Here is a 21347-nt window from a genome sequence, read left to right as displayed (position 1 = left end):
AAGAAAACTTTAAATTTGTGTGTCCAAATTAGATATTAACTTAAAAATGAGAAATAAATACCTGTACAACTTTCTGAGACTGTACATCAACAATAAGAACTCTGTCAAGTGTAGGCTGAGTTACATAAATGAACTTGTCTTTTACATTAACAGCTGTTGCCCATACACATCGCTGAACAGGATCTCCATCTGCTTTGGGACAAACTTCATCCTATAATTCAGTAGAAACAGGGAAAGTGTAAGAATTGAAACAGTCAACAATGCAATAGAAAGGCAAATTACATGTTTTTTCTTCTTTTTTAACTGAAAAAAACCCCAAACCCAAACCTAAAGACAATTTAGGGAAGGAAAAAGAATAGGCGACATTAGGACACAGACCAGTATTAGCCAAACTGGCTGTTGTAAGCACCACACAACTCAGAAGCACAACCATATGCCAGCATTTCTGGATGTTTTCTAGACATTCAGGCAGTTAGCACCGTTGTTCAGAGAAAGAAACCCATTTGAAACAATAATAAATGTAGAAATAAAGTGAGCAAGCGCCAGGAGACCTTAAAACCGAAAAAACAGACTAGGTACAAAAAGTCGTGTTACTGTGCAGTAGCTAGCAGCTCCCCCATCTGCACAATCACAGTATCTTGCAAAGAAAAGCAGTTATAGACATGGCTTATATTTGCATTTAAGAACACAGCAGTAAGGCAGGCAAACACCAAATTGGGAAAACAGTAATGTATAAATAGAGAGGAACAGGAGGAGGGGTGCTGCAAGTTGTCACATGCATAGAGACAAAGTAGCAGCAATTAAAAGAATCTGATATATTATTTCAAACATCAAGAAGTTTGGCTACTTCTACCGTAAGATATTCTTATGGCGTTTATCATGAATGTTAAACAATGGAAATCAATGGGTTTCTTAGTATTATTCCTTCAGCCTCTGTTTTTCCATCCCTGCAGAAGAATTAATTTGAAGTAAAAAAAAAAAAAGGCAAAATTTCTTTTGACTTCAGTGAATTTATATTTTAAAATATAGCTATTGCACTCTCACTCAAAATAGCTATCTGTACTTTACATACTCACTACTCATATTTTTATATAAATATATTCCCAGTCATCCTAAGTATATTTATACCTATTTGTAAGTATTTACTCCTAGTGAAAGCTTGCTTTTATCAAACTTAAGAGTTACTTGGTCAAATAAACTACCCTATTTGGAAATTCCCTTTATGAAATAGCATGATTTTTTCTATAATGAACATCAAATTTACGTAAAAACAAAGACCTGAAAAATAATCTGCTTGGAGAGATACAGCATGTGTCAAGCTTTTCTGTATTACTGACCTATTCCTTTTTTCTCTCTTAATGTTTCTTCCTTACACCACAGGGAGCAATTTCACCAGATTGTAAGTATTATCTCTTTTTAGCAGTTATCTGCTGCTTATTCTTAATTTAGAATACTCTGGTACATCATGACTGGTAGCTGTGAAAATAATTATGATATGTCAGCAGATGATGACTTCAATGTAGAATGAACAGCAAGAGTTAATGAGATCTTAAAACAGGAATTCTGCTTCTAAGCATTAAACACCTTTCAAAAGAAAAGAGAAAATAATGTGACAGAACAACATATCCGGCACTAAGCAATGTTTTCAAGAAGATGATGCATTTCAACACTAACTTTTCTGTTTCATCAACATTATTTGCCTGCTGAGCCTCCATGTTTGAAAAACTACACACAATATTTATATGTCAAAATAAGAAATAAATAAATTTTAATTTTTCAATTTTTTTCCCTCTCTCATAGAGGGGTTTTCTTTACAGGAGGTTGAAATCCACTGCATGCTCTGACGTGATGCTTAATCCTCAACAAAGTGAAGGTCTTTCAAAAATTACATTGATAAGGAAATGTTACTAAACTCAGGTACAATGGAATGGCTCATAATCAGAAACTTCAGCAGAACGCATAAATAAGTAAAACCAGTTAAAATACATTTTACATTGCTAAAAAGCCATGCACTTTGAAGGGAAAAGCAGCTGAAAATCTGTTTTTTAAAGAATGATCGTCATGTGATAAATAGGAATTTCATTCTTAAATGTAGCTAAAAGCTTTTTACCACATGAAGTGCCAGCAAGTATAAATAAACAAGTATGTCTCTAGTAAATGTGTAATCATCAGATCAATGATCATTTGACTTCTGTGCAATTATTACTCCACTTGGAAGGCTGCTTCACTGATCTCAAATTATTTTTTACATTTATTCTAAATATGCCTTATCTTAGTTCCATGTTTTATCTAAACCGATAAGAACTTTCAGACTGTTCTACAAAGTCCCCTTTCTTCCTCAGCAAGCCCCTTCTTCAAATAATGCATCAGCAAATTTTTATAATATACTGTGTCATTGCTTTCAGTCATGTCTCAAGGGCTCACCTTAGTTTATACCAGTTTTTGGTGTTACGAATCCTAAAAGGAGACAAGCAATATATTATTCAAAAATAACCAACTCCTGATGAAGGAATCTAGGTTTCTTTCACATGGCATCATATAGGTTAGTGTAAATTATTACACTAATCATACCTCCCATTGTGGGACGTATAGCAAAACAGGAAAATACTGTAAATCAAGCACTTCTAAGTACATCAAGAGTTCAGCAACTTCCTTAAACGTTTTACTGAATCTTAGTCTAAAAAGACTGCCTAAAGTGTATTTCTAAATATTATTTCAAGGAAAAGCAGCATAAACATAAGCGGCTTATATACATATATAGATGTATGCATGCACGTATGTATTTTAATTAGAAACTACAGTGTATTGTTCTTATTATCTACACAATTCATAAAATTTGCTCCTCTTGTTCCACTTTAAATGCAGCGAGTAGAAAGCACGACACTTTCAGAGCTAAAGTAAACAATATTAAGTAAAAAAAAAAATCTACATATACAAATGCAGTTTACAAGTTCTGCAATACTGTTTACGCTGTCATAAATTTCTATAATCCAATGCCAACCCTCACTTTGTGCCCAAACCTAAAAAATTAAAATAAGGGCAAGAAAGTATTTCTCCAAAGTAACAGTGAAAATTATGCCTTAAAGTTCTCATGTTCAAAATAGTATTTTCCTAGCATGAATTGGTTTATGCAGTTGTTTCTCTAGTTATTTAAACCCACATTTATCTAGATGCCTCAGGAATAGCTTCAATCAATGGAACTGAAATCATGCATTTGAAAACTTCACATTAATCTGATTAGACAATTCCGATTTCTTCTACATTCTTTGACATTACAGGCATTAATTCTGAGGCTCCATATTAATTTCCCCAGTGGTTGGGTAATTGGATAAAATAATTTTTCCTTAAAATATAAGCATAAACCCACAATTTTTTTTCTAATTAAAATGCAAGCAATTAGCAATGTAGATTTTTCTAATTTATTCTCTCTGGAAAAAAGCTAACATCGGATAAAACATAAATTTATTTAATAGTTGTTTTCCCCTACAATTTTTAATCAAAAAATGACTTGTCCTGTTACAAGTCAGCAGATGGAGGAAAATAAATCCTTAGGGAAAGTTCTTCAAGTTTGTCTGGGGCAAGAAATTCTCAAGAGAAAATATGTACTTGCAGATTTGTAAGTGCAAATTCCATGTTTATAAACTTACACTTCATGCAAGAGTTCTCAGTGTTTTAAAAAGATTTGAGACAAACCCTTTAAGCGGTATAATGAGATGTCTATCTATGCTATGCCTATCTAAGAGTAAGTTGGTATCAACAGGTTGTAACAGTGCATGTATTTAGACATGAACTCTATATTAACTTGTTGTTTACTTGACATTTACTGCATTCTCTAGTAAAATAAATCAGACTGTGGAACTTTTCCATATATTCTTTTTTTGTTTTCAACAAACAAAGGTTAATTTTGCATTTACTACACTTACTGTGCCCTTAAGAGTGTTTACCAAAGCACAAGAGCTCACTTCCTGTGGAAGCTGTAATGCAACCACATGGCACAGCAACAGTTTTGAACTCAACTATTTTTCTCCAACCTCCAACACATATGCAACTTCAAGTATGAGATAGCCTGAAATACGGCCATTATGTGCTATTCTTGTAATGAAGAGGAAAATCGGGATAACGTTCAAACCAAAATGATCTGTCCATTGGTGTCAACAAAGGAATACGTTTCAACTGCTTCTTTCTCCACTCCCAGCCTCCTGAAATAATTATTCTAATTGGGATATATTGGGAAGGGAAAATAAAAACACTTTGCACAAGAATTAGAATTTAAAGGCTTTGGATAATATTAATTTGCAGAAGATAAATAAAGGTTGCTTGTTGGCAAGGAAAATGTCCCAAACACTTCAGTACAATGAGACATTTAACAGTTGAAAGACCCTATTTTTGCACCATGGTTAAGAATCCATTTGACATAAACAAATAAACAGCTGTCAAAGCTGGTATAACTAAACAATAAACTGTATCAGAAAACAGAAATAACTTTATTTTTGTGCCCATGTGAATAGAACTTCCACTATCAGCCTAATAAAAGTCACTCGGCTGCATAAGAGGCAATTAAATATTTAGATAAGGGTCCTCAAGTATATAGTTATTGAGAAACTGTATTTACCTTTAGCAAAATTAGCATACTTAAATATGTACATGTAATGTCTGCAACATTTGCTCACAGCACAATGCAATGGCATGTAGAGACATCCAAGTTCATTCTTTTACAAGAGCTCAGCTAAAGGTAATTAATTTTGTTGACAGGCAAACAGGAAACCTGGTGTGGAACACTGCAGTATCACATGTAATATTCAGATATTTTCTGTAGCACTTCTGGTACCTGAACTGCACTGTGGAATTTAGAACAATTCCTAGACTTCAGCAAATGTTGAAACAGGTCTACTGGGATTTTACTTATCACCTGAATAGCTAATTCAGAAAAGTGTAAAGAAATGAGAAATGGGAGTGGTTTAATCAAGCATCTATTTCCTTTAGGTGTATGTCAAGAGATAAGTGATGGAGATTTTATTAGCAATAGCTGCCATAGATGTGAAAGGCTAAGTAAAGCCACCTCAAAACATGCAGCATACCAACATCTCTGATTAGCAAAGTCATATGGCAAGGTCAAAGAGAATTACTAACGAGCAATTTATGACACAAACTCTTACCACTAAATGATCACATGGTAAACTTGAAAAGTCTGATCCTGGAAAACTGTTTTGTTTTGGTTTTTTTTTAATTATTCTTATTTAGAGAAAGCAGATCTTACAAAGAGGCTTGAAGATATATTCTTTAAAAAGACGCTTAAAGCTTCACAATGAGTTTTTTTGAGAATATACTACAGCTGTCACAGTATTAGCAGTATATGCAGAGATTTTCTTTTAAACCTGTGTTTAATCCTTCATCTAAGAGGAAAATAATCATAAAGGGTGTTTTTGCAAAATTTTATACTGAATTTTTTTTTTAATTTTTTTTAATGCAGAGGAAACAATATCGTCACTATGAGTAGAAATACATAAGGATATATTTTCCAATTCTTTCTTATTTCTCTTGCAGGGGTAAAGAGTCATTAACTATTATGTGAGGGAACATGTTTTTATTGTTCAATGAAATAACAAGAAATATTGTTGAATTCAACAGGAAAAATAACACGTATGTAGGTACAAAGTTTAATTTCTGGCTATTTATTTACAACACCTACCCATAAACCAAAGATATCCAAAGAAGGACAAGTCTATATCTACTTTAAAGAGAAAGTTATCAAACAGCCTACTTGCCTGGTCTCTTTCTTTTTTTTTTTTTTTTTTCCTAGGATATAATTATTATACAAAAAAGAAGTAAGTTTGACTTACCCATCCTGATTATTACCACATTTCAGTAAAAATACCCTTAAAATCTAGGCTGCACTTTAGACCAATAAAATTTTACAGACTTCTTAAATAATCAGCTTTTGAATTAAACAGCCATAAAAAAAGCTTTTGGCTTATTTTTGGCCATGTCAACCTAATTTCACATAAGCAGTGCAAATCAAGGTATGATTAGCTGTTCAAAGCATAATTATTCACACTAAAATAAATCTTGCTGCTGAGTACAGCAGCCTTTGACATCAATAATGATAACTGAAGAGGCAAATTCCATTGAGACAGTTCTGCTATTATTTCATTGTGCTTTAGGCATTAGAGAAAAAACCCAAAGTGTACAGCTCATAGGTTGTTATGTACTTCAAGGTCACTCATTCAAATCCAAATGATGAGAAAAAGTTATTATTTTTGATAGGTGATAGATCATATAAAACAAGTCTTAATGCAGTGATGAGAACCAAGTGTTCCTGTGAGAACATGCATCATGTCAGCTAGCAATTTGATTAGAAGTAAAGGAAAAGCATCAAAAGAATAAATGGAAGTGGAGGATACACTACTGTTTTGATGTATACTACACATGAAAACTACCCCATAAATGCACAGAATTTGGTGAAATCAGCTATAAATCTGTTAACAATAAAGTTACTAAAACTACTTATATGAATTGTTAAGTTTGAGTCAAAGCATCAATCATCCGTACTAACTTCAGTGGAGCTGTTAAGAGTATTTATCAGGATAGGGATTTGGCTCATGATAGCTGGCAGTTTAATATAGACAAACACCCAGTAGAGAAAAAGAAACCATTAAAAATAACTTTAGATCCTACATTTAATAGAGAGAGAGTCAACCCCTGATTCACAGAGATGCACTTAACTGGGGAGGAAGAAAAAACAACCACCAAACCAGAAACAAGGAATAGAGCTGTAAACCACTGGGAAAAGACAGCCAAAGAAAATAAAGGGTTTGAAAAGTATACAGGGAATATTCAATCTAAAAGAGAGATTGAAAGTTTGGATTTGATCAAGGAAAATACAGGAAATTTTGAGTTCATAACCATAAACTACTTCTTAATTGAGAAGATATGTTTGAATATATCAAGCAGAAATAACTAAACTAACAATAATAAATTCTTATCTAAAGAAAACTATAATTGAGAAAACACTATAAATAGATTAAAAAAAAATGACTTGCCTGAAAACCGAGGAGTTTTTCACTAGGCTTAATATGTCTCTGAAATTCACATTCCACTGGTTGTATTACTTTGATGCCATCTTCATAAAAAACATAAAACATGTTCCCAATTCCCAGACCTTAGGAACAAAAAAACATTGAAATGTATAAAATTAAATAATGACAAAAAAAGAAAAACCTTGCCTTGAATTAAAAACCCCATCACGTTTTTTGTATGAAACCAATTTATTAATGCATACAGTGTTAATACAGATCATCCTATAGGATCTTTTGTTGTAAAACTAAAAAAAAAGCTGTTACATTATTCAGAATTTCACAGTCTTCTCCATTTGCAAGACAATATTTTTATGCATACAGATCTAGAAATATATAGTTTGACAGCTACAGTAACAAAAATGATCTTGTGAAATCATCTACATTGAAATCAAATTAATATAAATTCTCCAGCATTCTTATTTTTGCCTGAGGGATGGAAGTGTTAAAGTAATTTCTGTATAACATTGAAAGTGAAGTTCTGAATATTTATTATAAACCCCTATTTGAGAATTCTTTCAGTCAGAAAATGTACTCTAATGTATATTATCGGAATGCCGTAGGTAGGCAGATAGTCATTCAAAGTTTGAAGGGCCACAAATGCTAATAGAACTATGCAGTACTTCTACAGCAATGTTGCTGACTGAGAGCATGATGTAAACTCTTTATGTAGCGTGAAGTCTCACAATACCTGAGGTTATGCTCTTGACCACAAAAAAAGGACATTCTCCTTAGTTTATCATAGAATCATAGAATAGTTAGGGTTGGAAAGGATCTTATTTAGTCCCAAACCCCTGCCATTGGCAGGGACACCTCACACTAAACCATGTCACCCAAGGCTCTGTCCAGCCTGGCCTTGAACACAGCCAGGGATGGAGCATTCACAACTTCCTTGGGCAACCAACCCATTTCAATGCCCCACAACCCTTACAGTAAAGAATTTCCTTATATCTAGTCTAAACTTCCCCTGTTTAAGTTCAAACCCGTTACCCCATATCCTACCACTACAGTCCCTAAGGAAGAGTCCCTCCGCAGCATCCTTATAGGCCCCAGTTGCTGATTTGCTGTGTAGATGCTATGATCAGTTCACGTTTGTAAAATTCTATGAAGAAAATCATAGTACTCATAAAATTACCACTATAACAAACTCTGACTGATAAACTGTTGGCTACAATGATAAAAACATACACGCATCCTGGACACAGGACCAAGCTTTCACTTGACATTAAAAGCATTTGGCATAGGGACAAGGGAATAAAACCCAGGAAAAATAAATTTTAGTTTGAAATTTTACTTATCCTAAATTCTGAAGGAAAGCTCCCTACATTAACAGAGAACAATTCATAATATCCAATAAAATAATGAGAATATTAAGTGGGGGAGGGGCAAGTGTGTGTTTATATATAGGTGTATATGTATGCACATACATAAAAGTTCCCAGTCCCCAGTAGGAATCACAGAGGTAATACAGACATTTAAAACATAGTAATATGAATTTGGTTGTAGAGATCTATGGATAAGCAATTTACCTCTTGTATCTTAGTGATAAATAAATATGTGGACCTGGCTGGGGAAAAACAAGGCTTTCCCTTCTCCCTGGTCTCATTGGCTAAAGTGCATTACCAGAACATGAGGAAGTAAATCAGCTGATGGCCCCAGGTGATAAAGACATTTGATAAACAGACTCCTAAAACTTTCTCCTCAGTTATCAATACTCCAAGGCAGGCTTTCCCATGCACAAGTATTCCTATATAGTAACCCAGCCTAAACTTTTAAGGCTTTATTTACAATGTCTGTATAAAATGGCCACCAAATTGTTCTTCAAAATCAGTGGGGGAGGCACAGTAAGAAATGTCCTTCCATTTCAATACTGAGTTAAAAGAAATCAGTTAATACAAGGAACCTTTACCTGAGGATCCAATGAAATAATCCCCCTTCCAAGTTCTTATTACCTCAAAAGTCTTCCTTTGAGCATATATCTACAAATATCTGTAGAAATATCTAATCTATACAAACATCTGATCACCTAGGCAAGAGGTTTCTTCACAACTACAGGAGCTACTCCTACGAAGATTTTTGACCTAATTTTGCAAACTTCCTCGCATGAAACCAAAATCAATGCAGCTCATTTATGATACAATGGCAGAAGCAACAAAAATAAACACAAATATATTTGCCTCATTTACAGTGAATCTATATTTAAAAATGGCTGATTTGAAAACAAAAAGGTGGTGGTTTTGGCTTTCTTTTGAATATAGATTAATATATGGATATGTTTATATGTAAGTGTATTTTATTATTATTGTAATAAAAAATTAACATACCTTCAAAATCCTTCCAGATTTTCTGACACATGTTCTTTTTACACTTATACAAGCAAGTAGTCTTTTGTGTATCTCATACAGAAATATGCACTGCAGGATCTAAAGTCAGTCTATGGTTTCACAAGCTGAACTGTCTTACTAATCACCCATCCTTCCCTTCCTATCTGTTAATACTAAGATAACAGAAGACGACAGAGTATGCATGATCCAGAGAAGTGAGTGGTGATGCTTACTGGCATCTTCAGGGCATTGCTTGCTTGCAAATGAATTTTAACACTGCAACCAGAAACGGTACTTGTTGGAAACACAAGGAATGAACTTATGTTGTGATGAGAAATGCAAGAGAGATCAAGAAAATCTGCTCTAGAAGATGATACTGTCAGTTCGCATTCACAATCTCTGTTATAAATTGCTTTCTGTTAAGTTACACAATAGTCATAGAGAAATTTGAATGCGTTTACCATAAGCACTCTGGTAAACTACTATCTTTAATTGGTAGTTATCAGAATTTGAGTGCTTTTTTGCTACTCAAAGCAACACAGGACCTGACTTGAAAAGACAATCCTCTGAAAAAATCAAGGTGGTGACAATCCTGTTTTCATTTTTATCAAAGATAAAACACAAGATAAAACACAAGTGATAATTTCCCAATAAGTGGTGAGAATACCATATATTTGAAACTTTGGTGCTAGAACCTTCTTGTGCATCAGTTTAATTGTTAACAGTTGAATGGTATGAAACTCTGAACATGCCATTTTTACTCTGCAAGGTGAATAGAGCAGGAGGATTACAGGTGAGCTCCACCATAATCAAGAAACTGATGGTTTATACCAGCTGAGCAACCAGTAAAGCAAGAATATAAAAAATAAAACCAATTCATATTTGTAAACACACTAGAAAATGCCAAAGGTTGCTATGTAATTAGACAAGTAAAATTTCTGAATCTTTAATTTAAAATATACCTTTAAGAAATATGCAGAAATACCACTTGCAGCATGAATTCATAGCAAAGCCTGATTCACTTACAGTATTATCAATCTTCCAATGGAAATAACAAAAAAAAAAACCCTTTCTATTCCTGAAATACATTATATTATTTTGTGAATTGCAACTTGAAATTAAGAATAGACTACTGAGAGCAACAAAATGAGACCTTGTGACAACACTTCAATTATGATATTTTTCTGCAATATGCTTTATGAAATTATCTCACATATTTGAAAATAATGCTTGTCTTTGTCAGTTAAATATACTTTCCATGTTTTCTATGATTTTAACACCTGATACTGATTTTATTTATATTTATCTTTCAGTTGGTCACAAACCACAAACCTCCATTCCTTCTTCCAACACTTATTTCAACCCTTTTATATAACATTTATATAAACCCTTCCTGAGTATAAGAAGAAAATACCTTCTCTCATTAAGCAACAATAGGTGCCTCAACTTTAATTACGCTGTTTAAAGTTATAATTTTGTCAAGTAAGAATGATTCAAACAAGATCAATCCCAACCGCATACAGGCTGATTGGCTGGAAGCTTTATCATGCAGAAAAGAAACAAAAATTAAAGACCTACATTTTAAATCTGAGCTTCCTGTGGTACTTCTTTCAGTATTTGTCTGAATTTTTTAAACAGCTTATTTCCTTTTCTCTTCCAAAAAGAAAAAAGTTCACAAAAACGTGCATTTAAAGGATCATTTTCCACTCTATGTTTTTCTTTAAATCTTTCTAAATACTTGGAATGTTGCAAGGGGGGAACATATTGACTGTAATGGCAGAGTATGAACAAAAAAAAAACCCCTCCAACACAGAGCACACAAAAGGAACAATAGATGAACATTCATCATAATTCAGAAAATGCAGAATACACCATATGTATTAGTACCTTGCTCTCGCCACAATATGTTTGCAACTGCAGCATGTAAGAGAACAGAAAACACAAATGAACAAGAAAAAAAAAGTCATGAATGATATCTCAATTCTGAAATAATTATGACGCATTACTGGAATAAACGTCACTACCACCTGCTACATCCCCCCGGCCCGTTAGCCTTTATTAATACTGTGTTTCATAATCCATTAAAAAATGGTGTTTGCATACACATTAATTATGCATAATAATTACAGTAATGTAATTTTCATAATATCCTTTAAGCACTGGACTTTGAAGAGATTTATTTCAGGACATAGTTATGACAGAAACATGCAAAACTAAAATGCAACAAACATAACACAGCCATGCTATCAAAGTTGTCAAGCTGTATAATGGTTGACATTATCTTTGGAAGACCAGGATAGGAACTATAAGATGGCGTGGTATCCACTAAGTGTTTAAGTTGGTTACTTTCATGAAAAAATAAGTTGTATTTTGGCCATCTTGTTTACAATTGGACCTTTGAAATCAATGAAAAGTAATTATTCTAATCTTACTCTATCTGCCTGGAGAGAATAAAATAGAAAGCAAATATAATTTTGCAAGTTTAAAATATTTAGAGCTCAGCATAAATTGTTTAAAACACCATCACTGAAAAATAAAGTCTTTGTAAAGTAATGATCTTAAGATACAGAGAAAAAACTAAAGGAAAGGAGAACATGTCTGCCTCACATACAGACATAATGAAATTGTGATGTTCATTGAAAAAAAAAAAAAAAGGTTGCAAAAGCTTTAGGAAAAAGTTTGAAAAAAGTAATGGAAGACACATTATTAAAAATTATGTTGGCACAGAAAAGTCCCTCAGCTGCTGACTGCTCAAGATTAGAAAAAAGAACAACTATCACTCCAGGAACATTCTACACAATGATTTTTCCCAAGCACCTTTTACCAGGCACTGCTGAAGACAGGACCAAGATGGGCTTTTTGCCTAAAGTAGTGCATCATTTCTCTCATTCTTGAGCTCTGAAAGAATATACAGAGCCCAAAATATGTAGAAAGGTCCTTGGAAAAAGCATCAACCTATCTTCCGACAAGCTCATGATCCAGATAATTCAGGATAACAGAGCTACTGGGCTTCTGGTTTTTTTTTTTTCTCCTCTACTACCTTTTGTCCTCTGATTTTATTATCTTTTTTCCCCACAGACTTTCTCCATAGAGTTACCTTATTATATGACCTCAGACACATTATTTAAACTGTATCATTCAGTTATCCCAAGTTAAAATTAAGGTGATGCTTAGTTTTTACCTTCAGTGCAAATGAGAGATCACCATGTAAGTAAAAGTTACACTGTTGCAGTGAAGTGACAGTGAATACCAGAATAAAAATTCCCTGCTTCCCAACACATAACATCAGTGCAGCTTTCAAACATACTCAGTCTGTACTTTATTATCTTAAAACAGCTTAATTCTCTGCACTATTCTGTGTAAACTATTTTCAAATATTGTCTTTTTCTTTAATATTGGAACCATTAGGATCCAATAAACTGCTAAATGCCAAGATAAATGGAATGTGCCATCTTGTCACTTATTCAGACTGAGTAGTAAGCCCTTACATCAAGAAGGAGAATTTCTGCTGAACTACTGCTCAGGTCAAAATGGTACCAACATATTTTATTTCCCAAACATTTACACTTGCTTTTCTGATTTCAGGTTATTGCTTTCAGAAGAGGCTAGCTTTGAAGGAAGTCTTCATTACCTTGGATGAGTATGTGTGTCCTCCAGACATCCGGCTTCTAATGAAACTTCTTGGTGACTAAACTGCTAACACCAGTATGACTCTTAGATTTACATCCAGTGCTGACAGCACAAAATGGATTTGATTTATTGTATACTTCAGTGGCAGACATGAACAGAGTATTTAACATACCTCTTCTAAATAACATTTGGCTGCTTATTTTGAACATATTTGATTTTTCTCCTGAACTAGACCTTTGACTGTAAGTTGCAATCACGAGATAGAATATTAATTTGATGTTTTATTGACAGCTATTATTTTTTAAATAAGACCTAATCAGTAGATTACCAGTACTGCAATTACAGAAAGAATGGACTAAAAGGTTTCAGAGATCTTGAATTATTTTAGTTAGACAAAAAGAAAAATGTGTTGATTTGTGTAAAAAGAACGCTTAAGAAAGAGCTATATCTTTATGACTTTAGAGCTACAGAAATTTTCACTGCAGGATGAAAACAGCTGAAGTCTCATACAGAAATAGGATGGCCAAAAGGAGAAGAAATTGGGATAATATAGTAATGTCCTTCTCATCAATTAAAGCACCTGCCTTGTGAGCACTATGCAGCCAAGTCATTCTATATAAAAGCTGACAACTTTGTAGATGGAATGCTAAGGTGCTTGTGTTTGTTGCCCTTTGCTGAAGTGCTAAATCAGTCAGTTGTACTTTGACAGACAGAACAAAGAAATAGCCCTGGGGTATGCTGCAGGTGACCAGCTTCTGGGTGGAATTGGTGGCACAGATCACAACCTTTGGGCCTGGCAGTTCAGCCAATTTTCAATTCACCCCACGGTCTGTGCATCTACTCTGTACTTCATCTGTTTGTCTAGGTTACCTTAGGAGACAGTGTCTAAAGCATTTCTAAGGACAAGATAAACAACAGCCACTCCTCATCTCACCCTCCCTTGCCAGTCACTTGATTACAGAAGTATGACCAGAAATTATTTCCCTGTCATTAATCTACACTGACTGCTCCTGAAAATCTTCTTGTCTTTCATGTTTTGGGGAATGGTTTCCAGAGTTATTTGCTCCATTTTCTTCTCAGAAATCAAGGTGAAGCTGATGGGCCTATTATATTTGGAATCTCCATGCCCTTCTTGAAGAGTAGCATTGGCTTTCTTACAGTCCTACTTCCTCTGCCCCACTCAGCAGCAGGCCCATATTCTCCCTAGCCTTTTTGCTGCTGATGTCTCTATGGAAGCCTATCCTTTGCTGTTCATGTCCTTAACCAGAGTCAGCCGCAAAATTCATAAGCTGAAACTTCTAACTATTCCTGCATGCCCAGACACTGGCTCTATATGCAGACGACAGCTCTGTGTTTTGTCTGTGTCATCTTGTATAGTCTTTTTCTGTAATAAAGCAAATTAATTTCCCCAGGGCAACTTGGAAGATTTTCTTTAAAATTAGTTTTCTCTTCACATTGTGAGCAAAGGACTATGTAATATATGGCACTTGAGGTCCTGTAAATTTAGCCATAAAGTTCTCCTTTCGATCAGATTTTTTCTAGGGTTGACATAGGAAGGAAATAAGTAATTACAATTATTCAACTATGTGGAACTACACAGCAAATTAGATGATTTAAGGTGCTAAATACAGAACACATTAATGCAAAATCATATGTATGGCTCTGAATGATGCTAAAAAAAGGGGGGGGGGTGATAAAAAAAAAAAGTGCTTTAAAAGCCCCCCATTTATTAATTTTAAAGTTAACTGTTCATCTGAAAAAAAAAGTTCATCTGATGCCACATGAATGTGGGGTGGCCAGCATCTGAAAGGACATAAGATTTAGTTGCTGTCTATATTCCTCTTTTTACTCTGTCTTATTAAAACAGCTGTTTTATTACACCGTTAGTTGTTGGTCCTTTTATACTGACATCTAAAAAGAATCCTGTGCCATGCCTCTCCCCCCCCCCCCACCCAGTACGGAAGAGGGGAGAATCCACATTTTCCTGAAAGATTTCTTTCTTTCTTTTTTTTTTTTTTAAGGACACTTACAGCTCCATAAAAACACTCTTCATGGTACTTACATAGCTATTCTATTCTATGCTTCTGTGCTCAGACCCAGTCTTTGATTGTCAATAGTTAACATCATATCTGAAAGCCTACTCTTCAACTTTATTCATTTTCTATGTTGGCTAAACAGTAATAGGTTGTACATTTTTCAGTAAACTGTCCTTAGCACTTCATGAAATTCTGCAGCAGACTGTAAAAGGAGTATTATCCCCTTTGGATGGAAACAACAACTGCAAAACTCCACGGTATTTCTGCTACTAAATGAATACAAGGGTACTACAATGTTATTTTCTAGAGTCTGTGTCCTACTCCTCTTATCACATTGAAATATATGTCATCACATTCACTTTTCTGTTTCAATAACAAATGTCAAAGTTTTCAGCTATGTCAGCTACAGTGATATTCTTCCCTATTTTTCTGTTTGCCAAACTAAGTTTCCAAACATAACAGCTGGAAATAATGTGTATGTGTGTATATATATGTATAGGGGACACACAGCTGGAAATAATGTGTGTGTGTATATATATACGTATTATATATTTGTGAGATTGGCACTCGCTGAGTTTGGAAATTAAATGTACTCTTCTGCTTCCTTTTGGCAATATAATTAGATGTTCACATTACCAGTAATCAGTACACAATATATATACAGAGACAAACAAGATCAGGGCAACAAGACTCAGAAAATAAACTTGTTCTTTAAACACAATACTTCATTTTCTTCTAAGAACAGTTTTACATCTTCTATGACATGCTTCAGTGGCTATTATCCAAGAAAATGCTGAAGGAGCTTTTAAGATCTATTAGCTACTTTTTTATTTTTAAATTCAAAACTGTCATTCTTTGGACCTATTTCATGTATGTGTGTTTAAACAACCTGAATTTTTCCTTTCTAAAGGAAATCTAAATAAGGTGCTTTCATAAAATGTTATTTTGTTTCACTGGTACTCAAACAAAGTTGTATCAATTAAACCCTCAACATAAAAAATTTCCTAGCTTGCTGCACAAGGAGAACAATGAAGTTTAAAATGCCTTTAAGAAGAGGGAAAAACAGCAGAAAGAAATCTTTACATTATATATTAATCCAATAAATAGGGGATGAAAAATCCACTGATATCTTCTGAATGCAAATAATGATTGTTCAAGAATACAGAACCACTGTTGTTAATTCCAGGTTTTATCTCATTAAAATACAAGCTTTGCATTTAAAATTTTGTAAATATTTTATCTGAATTTTTATCAGCCTGTAGCAGCTGATAACAGTTTCATATCAGCTCACTGTGCTAGACTTTGCACCCTTTCACAGGAAACTGCTGCCCCCCTTCCAAGCCTTTAGTCCATAATGGCAAGAGGTAGATCTAAGAGAAAATAGGACAATGAGGAAGATGCAATAAGGTCATATGCAGAGGTGTTATTTTTCAAAATTGTCCCAACATAACCTGCTGCACTTTTAATTCCATAAAATAGTAATTTCAAGATGTTTGAATGAATAATGTCTGCTTACTTCACTGATGGCCACCACCCCTGTCAACTGTTCTGGTTAATCATATACACATCATAAAACAAATGTATCTGTTATGTTACTCTTTTTTTTTTTTCTTATATCTCTAATGTATAAATACACGCCCTTATCTATACCATTATTATTATCGGGTTGCTAAGACGTGCAAGATTTTTATGATTATTTTTAAAATAAGAGTGCTAAAAGTAAAGATGAGATTAAGATGATTTGCTTTTTGTCAATTTCCACTGCTAAGCAGAATGAATACATTTATACACACATTTGGTTTTAATTTTATTCTAATTTTAGAATAAATTCAGATTTGTTGGGTCAATATAGTAATATATGTAAACTTTAACTTACTTGTGAAGCAAACTTTTTTTTTCAAAGTTATCTTTTTTTTTTCCAACTATTTTAAAAGTAATTATGTCAACACAAATTGTGTCAAAATTCCATTCTGTTCTTGTGTGACATGCAATTTAATTTCATTTTAGGTTAGGTTAACACAATAACTCAATGTCTGGGTTTATGAATATTAAACTATTATTTATCAGTTAAAGGCACTGCTGACGCTTTATATTTGGTCAAATATGTCCACGTGAGCTTATTCAATTTTATATAAATCTTCATAATAAATTATGCTGAAGTCCCTAACTCAATCCAGTCTACAATGGATAAGAATAAAAAATGGTTCATGAGCTGAATTTCTACCCTATACTTTGAAATTTGAAATAAAGTCTTTGCCTACGATGCTGTCAACAAGTATAAAATTGTTTAGCTCGGCCATAAAATAAAATGCCAGCATAAATTATCCCTGAGGAAATTAGGTAAATAGGTACCATTCAGTATAAGATGTGACAGGAAGATTCTATTAAAGAGAGAATTTAGGCCATAAATCACAGTCAAAAGGCTTTTAGTCTCATTCCAAGTTCTAGGCAGTAGAGATGCCTGGTTGCTTATGATGGCCGTAAACCTGTCAAGTCAGTAGCATTCAGATCACATTATCTCTGGTTAGGTGATAGGATTATGACATTTTGTAAAAAAGGCACAGTTAGAAATAGATTTACTTAATGGCAGGGAACAGGTATATTGTTTTTTAAATTTAGCCCCGGGACACAGTGCATGAGGCAGATAATTTTTATCCTCTTTTTTGTGAGTAGGTGAAAGAATCCATACATATTGCTTCACAATATGTGATGATGTCAGATTAGGTGAACTAAGTAACAGTCTGTGATTGATGACTAAGAGTAAAAGCTACTAAACATTAAAATATCATCAAGTGGTGTCAAATTGGTCTCGAAAATTCCTTAACGGCATTACTTGATAACTTTCTGTCACGACAGTTGTCTCCTCAAGGTGCATATGTATGTCTCAGGAAAATTTAGATAAATACTTAAGGAGTCACATTAATTGATGACAAACTAAACTGCATGAAAAACGCAGCTTTGGAAAACATTAAGAGAAATGAAATCATTGTAAAAAACAGCAGATAAAATAAACAACAAGAAACCCACAAAACTGTTTAGCTTTAAAGTGAACAGTACAAGTTTCCATGATCTATGACTCTAGCTTGATAGAATTGTGCTAAGTTGAAATTAAGAAGAAACCAAAGCAGAACCAATGTATCTGTCAGTCACTGAGAAAGAAAAAATAGTTTAAAAAAAATTTTACTTCAAAATACTTCACTAATAGTGAAGATAAGAATTTTAAGTATCTGAAAATCACCCCTTAAAATTATTCCCTTGTCTTTGATGATCAAACTTTTGTTATTTTCTTGTTTTCTGTCAGACTTTCTTCTCTAGATCCGTAGATTATACTCAGTCACATTATTTCAATTAAATATTCCCATGTTAGTATAATTTTTCCTTCTTGCTTTTTTTTTTTTTTTTTAGCTCACAAATGGGTTTATTTACACTCCTTAGCTATATATTATTTTCCATATTCAGCTAACCTTACTTTAAGTAAAAACTGAAATTTGGACCAATTCCATTGGTCCTGAATGTAACCTAAATAAATAAATAAATGCCCTAGTGGAAGCTACTATTTATTCTGCCTCTATTTGCGATTATTACTGTACTTTGTATCAACAAAAAAGGCAGTAACATCTTGCCCACTCCATTTTCCCCATAAATATATTGTTGAGACACACTGTTAAGTTATCTTTGTTCTATATCTAAATTCTTCAGCTTTCACATGGTGCTTCAGCTAGAGCAAGCTGATGATTTTGGTTTGCCTTATGGCTGCTAGAAACTGAGTTGATGAGTATCTGTGTTCCTGGCTATCAAAGGTAGCCATCAACACAAATCTGCAGTGGAGCTGTCAATTTGCGTGCTCATACGTTAAATGCTGCTTAATCCAGTAGTATAGAGGGGAAAGCTACCAGTTAATAAATGCATCTGTATGTGCTGCAAGGTAGAAAATGAAAAGCCACCTTTATCAGTTACTGCAGAGATGTTGGAGTGCTAGAATAAAGATCCCCTTTCCAAAAATGAAAAAAAAAAAAAAAAAAGAGAGAAATAGAAGTCCTTAAGGAAAGTAGTAGCCTTAGTTACAATTAACATCCCATTTTTGTGCTAACAGAACTTCCAGCAGCTTGGTAATCCTTTACAATCAATGCAGAAGAAAAGACCCTGGAAATCATCACAGATGGTTGCCAAAGGTAGAAGGAAAACATTGTAATACCAGAGCTATTCAAGGTTTAAATTGTACTGATACAAACCTGACTCTTTTTTCAGTGTTATTTTAACAGTATTTCTCTATAAATATTTTTGTCCTGTGTTTGCACAGAAACAGGAAAGCAGAGCCTGATTAAATACTTTCTACCTCACAAAGGAACAAAAAAGCATGTAAATGATGCATTGGCAAGACAAAAAATTAAAATAACAAGGTCCAAATGAAGTATTAAAAATATCTGATAAAAGATTTTCAGATGTTTGGTCTGGTGCTATTATCTTTGAATAAATTTCAGAATATATCACAAAATTCGAGGTGTACCACTACATATGCCCCCAGTGTATCTCTCACTTCCTGAAACTCAAGTAACTAGTTAGACTGGGATATGTCTCAGACAAAAGAAGAGAAAACACTCACACAGAATTAACTCAGTAAGAAATCAAAGGATGAGAATGTAATTATAGGGCAGCTAAAATGCTCTAATTGAAACCAGGTCTTCTCAAACAAACCTGATAATATTCCTTGATGCAATTAGAAGTTTGGGAGTGTAAAAATCATATAGATGTAACCCAGAATTTTGCTAAACCTCTGTTAATGGAATATTCTGATTAAAGTAACACAATAGTAGTGAAGTACATGTTAATTGAATTAAAAATCACCAAACTGATTATTCTAAATAAAGTAGTTTTCATTGATAAATCATCAGTAAAAGGTGAAGAAGACAGCACTGAAATGTGCCCACAGCAACAGGTAGTGAGTCTTGTCTTACCTATTTTCATCAATGATCTGTAAACAAACATAAAATCATTTCCTAAGAAGTCTGAAAATTACCTGTTATGATAAATAACGGAGTTTCAAAAGTTGTTTGAATTACTTTTTCAAGTACATCTCTAAAATGAATTACAACTGATACAGCTATATGTAAATTTAGGCATCCAGGGGAATGTAATGCAGACTATGTCTACACTGGGGTGCTGAGACAGCTGGAAGGAGCAGGATTTGGAAACTCAGTCCTGACAGGATATTGGGCATGTGGTAGATAAATGTATAAATATACAATTTCACTGCTGATATCAGTAGAAAAAAAGTGGCAAGGGATCAGTGGATGTGGAAGCAGAATGTTATCAAGCATGTATTTCTCTCTCCAGAACATTAAAGAAATACATAATACACTTGCTTCTGTGAAGAGCGCTTCCCATTTTTAAGAAAACCATACCAAAACAAATTACAATCCTCAAAGTAAAAAGACCATCTGAGTCCAACGGTGACTATCGTATTGTAAGAAACTTCTATATAGTTTGTATGAGAAAAAGTAATCAATATTTAACAGTGATATATTCATAGGGCAAAAATTCTTAAGAGATTAATTTATTGGGAGAAAAATTAGAATCAAAGGAGGAAACTGAAGGAAAAACTGACTTCAAAATGGAAACTAAGCATTATTCTATTCAGTAGTGAAACCGATTAATTAGTAAAGCAAAATACCAAGAGAAAGGTGGTATTCTTTCAGTCTTTGTATCTCTAACTCAGGTAGATATATTTCTTGTATTATACACTTCAGGCAAATAAAACATTAGATCTGTATTCAGGCAGAACAGGATACAATTTAATGTCTTGTGAAATGGAGGAGACAGATTAGAGGTGGATGAAATGGTTCCATCATGCTTAAATCTATGAATCCATGAAATATCTGTTCTGAAAAATAAAACTACATTGGAATGAAACTAAAACCAGATTTTAAACTGCTATTTGTATTACAAATGTGATTACGCCAGAGACTCCTTCTAACACAGCTGAGTTCTCTCAGGTATTATTAGAGGATCATGACAGTAGGGGAGACTGCTGTCTTCGATGAGATTTAGACTAGGTTGTTAATCCCCAGAATGTTTTTGCCAGTCACCACAGGGGTTATCCAGCTATCACCCAGAACAGCTATCTCATTCTCAATGGCTTTAACTGCAAACTAGAGGGAAAATTGAATTCACAGCACAAAAAGAATTTCCAATCTCTAGAGAATTAAAATAGCACGGTTCTTGCATTCAGAAATATTTTAGATGCTACTGTTGTATGAGTAGGCTGTACAGATCTATTCACTGTA

At 33.7% G+C, this 21347-nt stretch overlaps 1 protein-coding gene across 2 annotated transcripts in view; it reads right to left on the bottom strand.

Moving 5' to 3' along the window:
- The window catches only part of FSTL5 (follistatin like 5), a 281852-nt gene that overhangs the window by 39425 nt on the left and 221080 nt on the right, over nucleotides 1-21347 (bottom strand). Inside the window, exons 10-12 of one of the 2 annotated variants that reach the window (XM_061373214.1) lie at nucleotides 11285-11311; nucleotides 7041-7159; nucleotides 62-211 (exon numbers count right to left, since the gene is read on the bottom strand). In XM_061373214.1, coding sequence (XP_061229198.1) covers nucleotides 62-211; nucleotides 7041-7159; nucleotides 11285-11311 — 296 coding nt within the window. The remainder of the gene's footprint in view (nucleotides 1-61; nucleotides 212-7040; nucleotides 7160-11284; nucleotides 11312-21347) is intronic. The other variant, XM_061373224.1, reaches the window with a different exon arrangement.

The sequence above is a fragment of the Neopsephotus bourkii genome, unplaced genomic scaffold, assembly GCF_033783945.1.
Source record: "Neopsephotus bourkii isolate Nb327-2 ecotype Australia unplaced genomic scaffold, CSIRO-AGI_Nbou_v1 NB_168, whole genome shotgun sequence".
Lineage (NCBI taxonomy): Eukaryota > Metazoa > Chordata > Aves > Psittaciformes > Psittacidae > Neopsephotus > Neopsephotus bourkii.
Note: the sequence above shows the minus strand (reverse complement) of the source record. Positions and strands in the feature narration are given on the sequence as shown.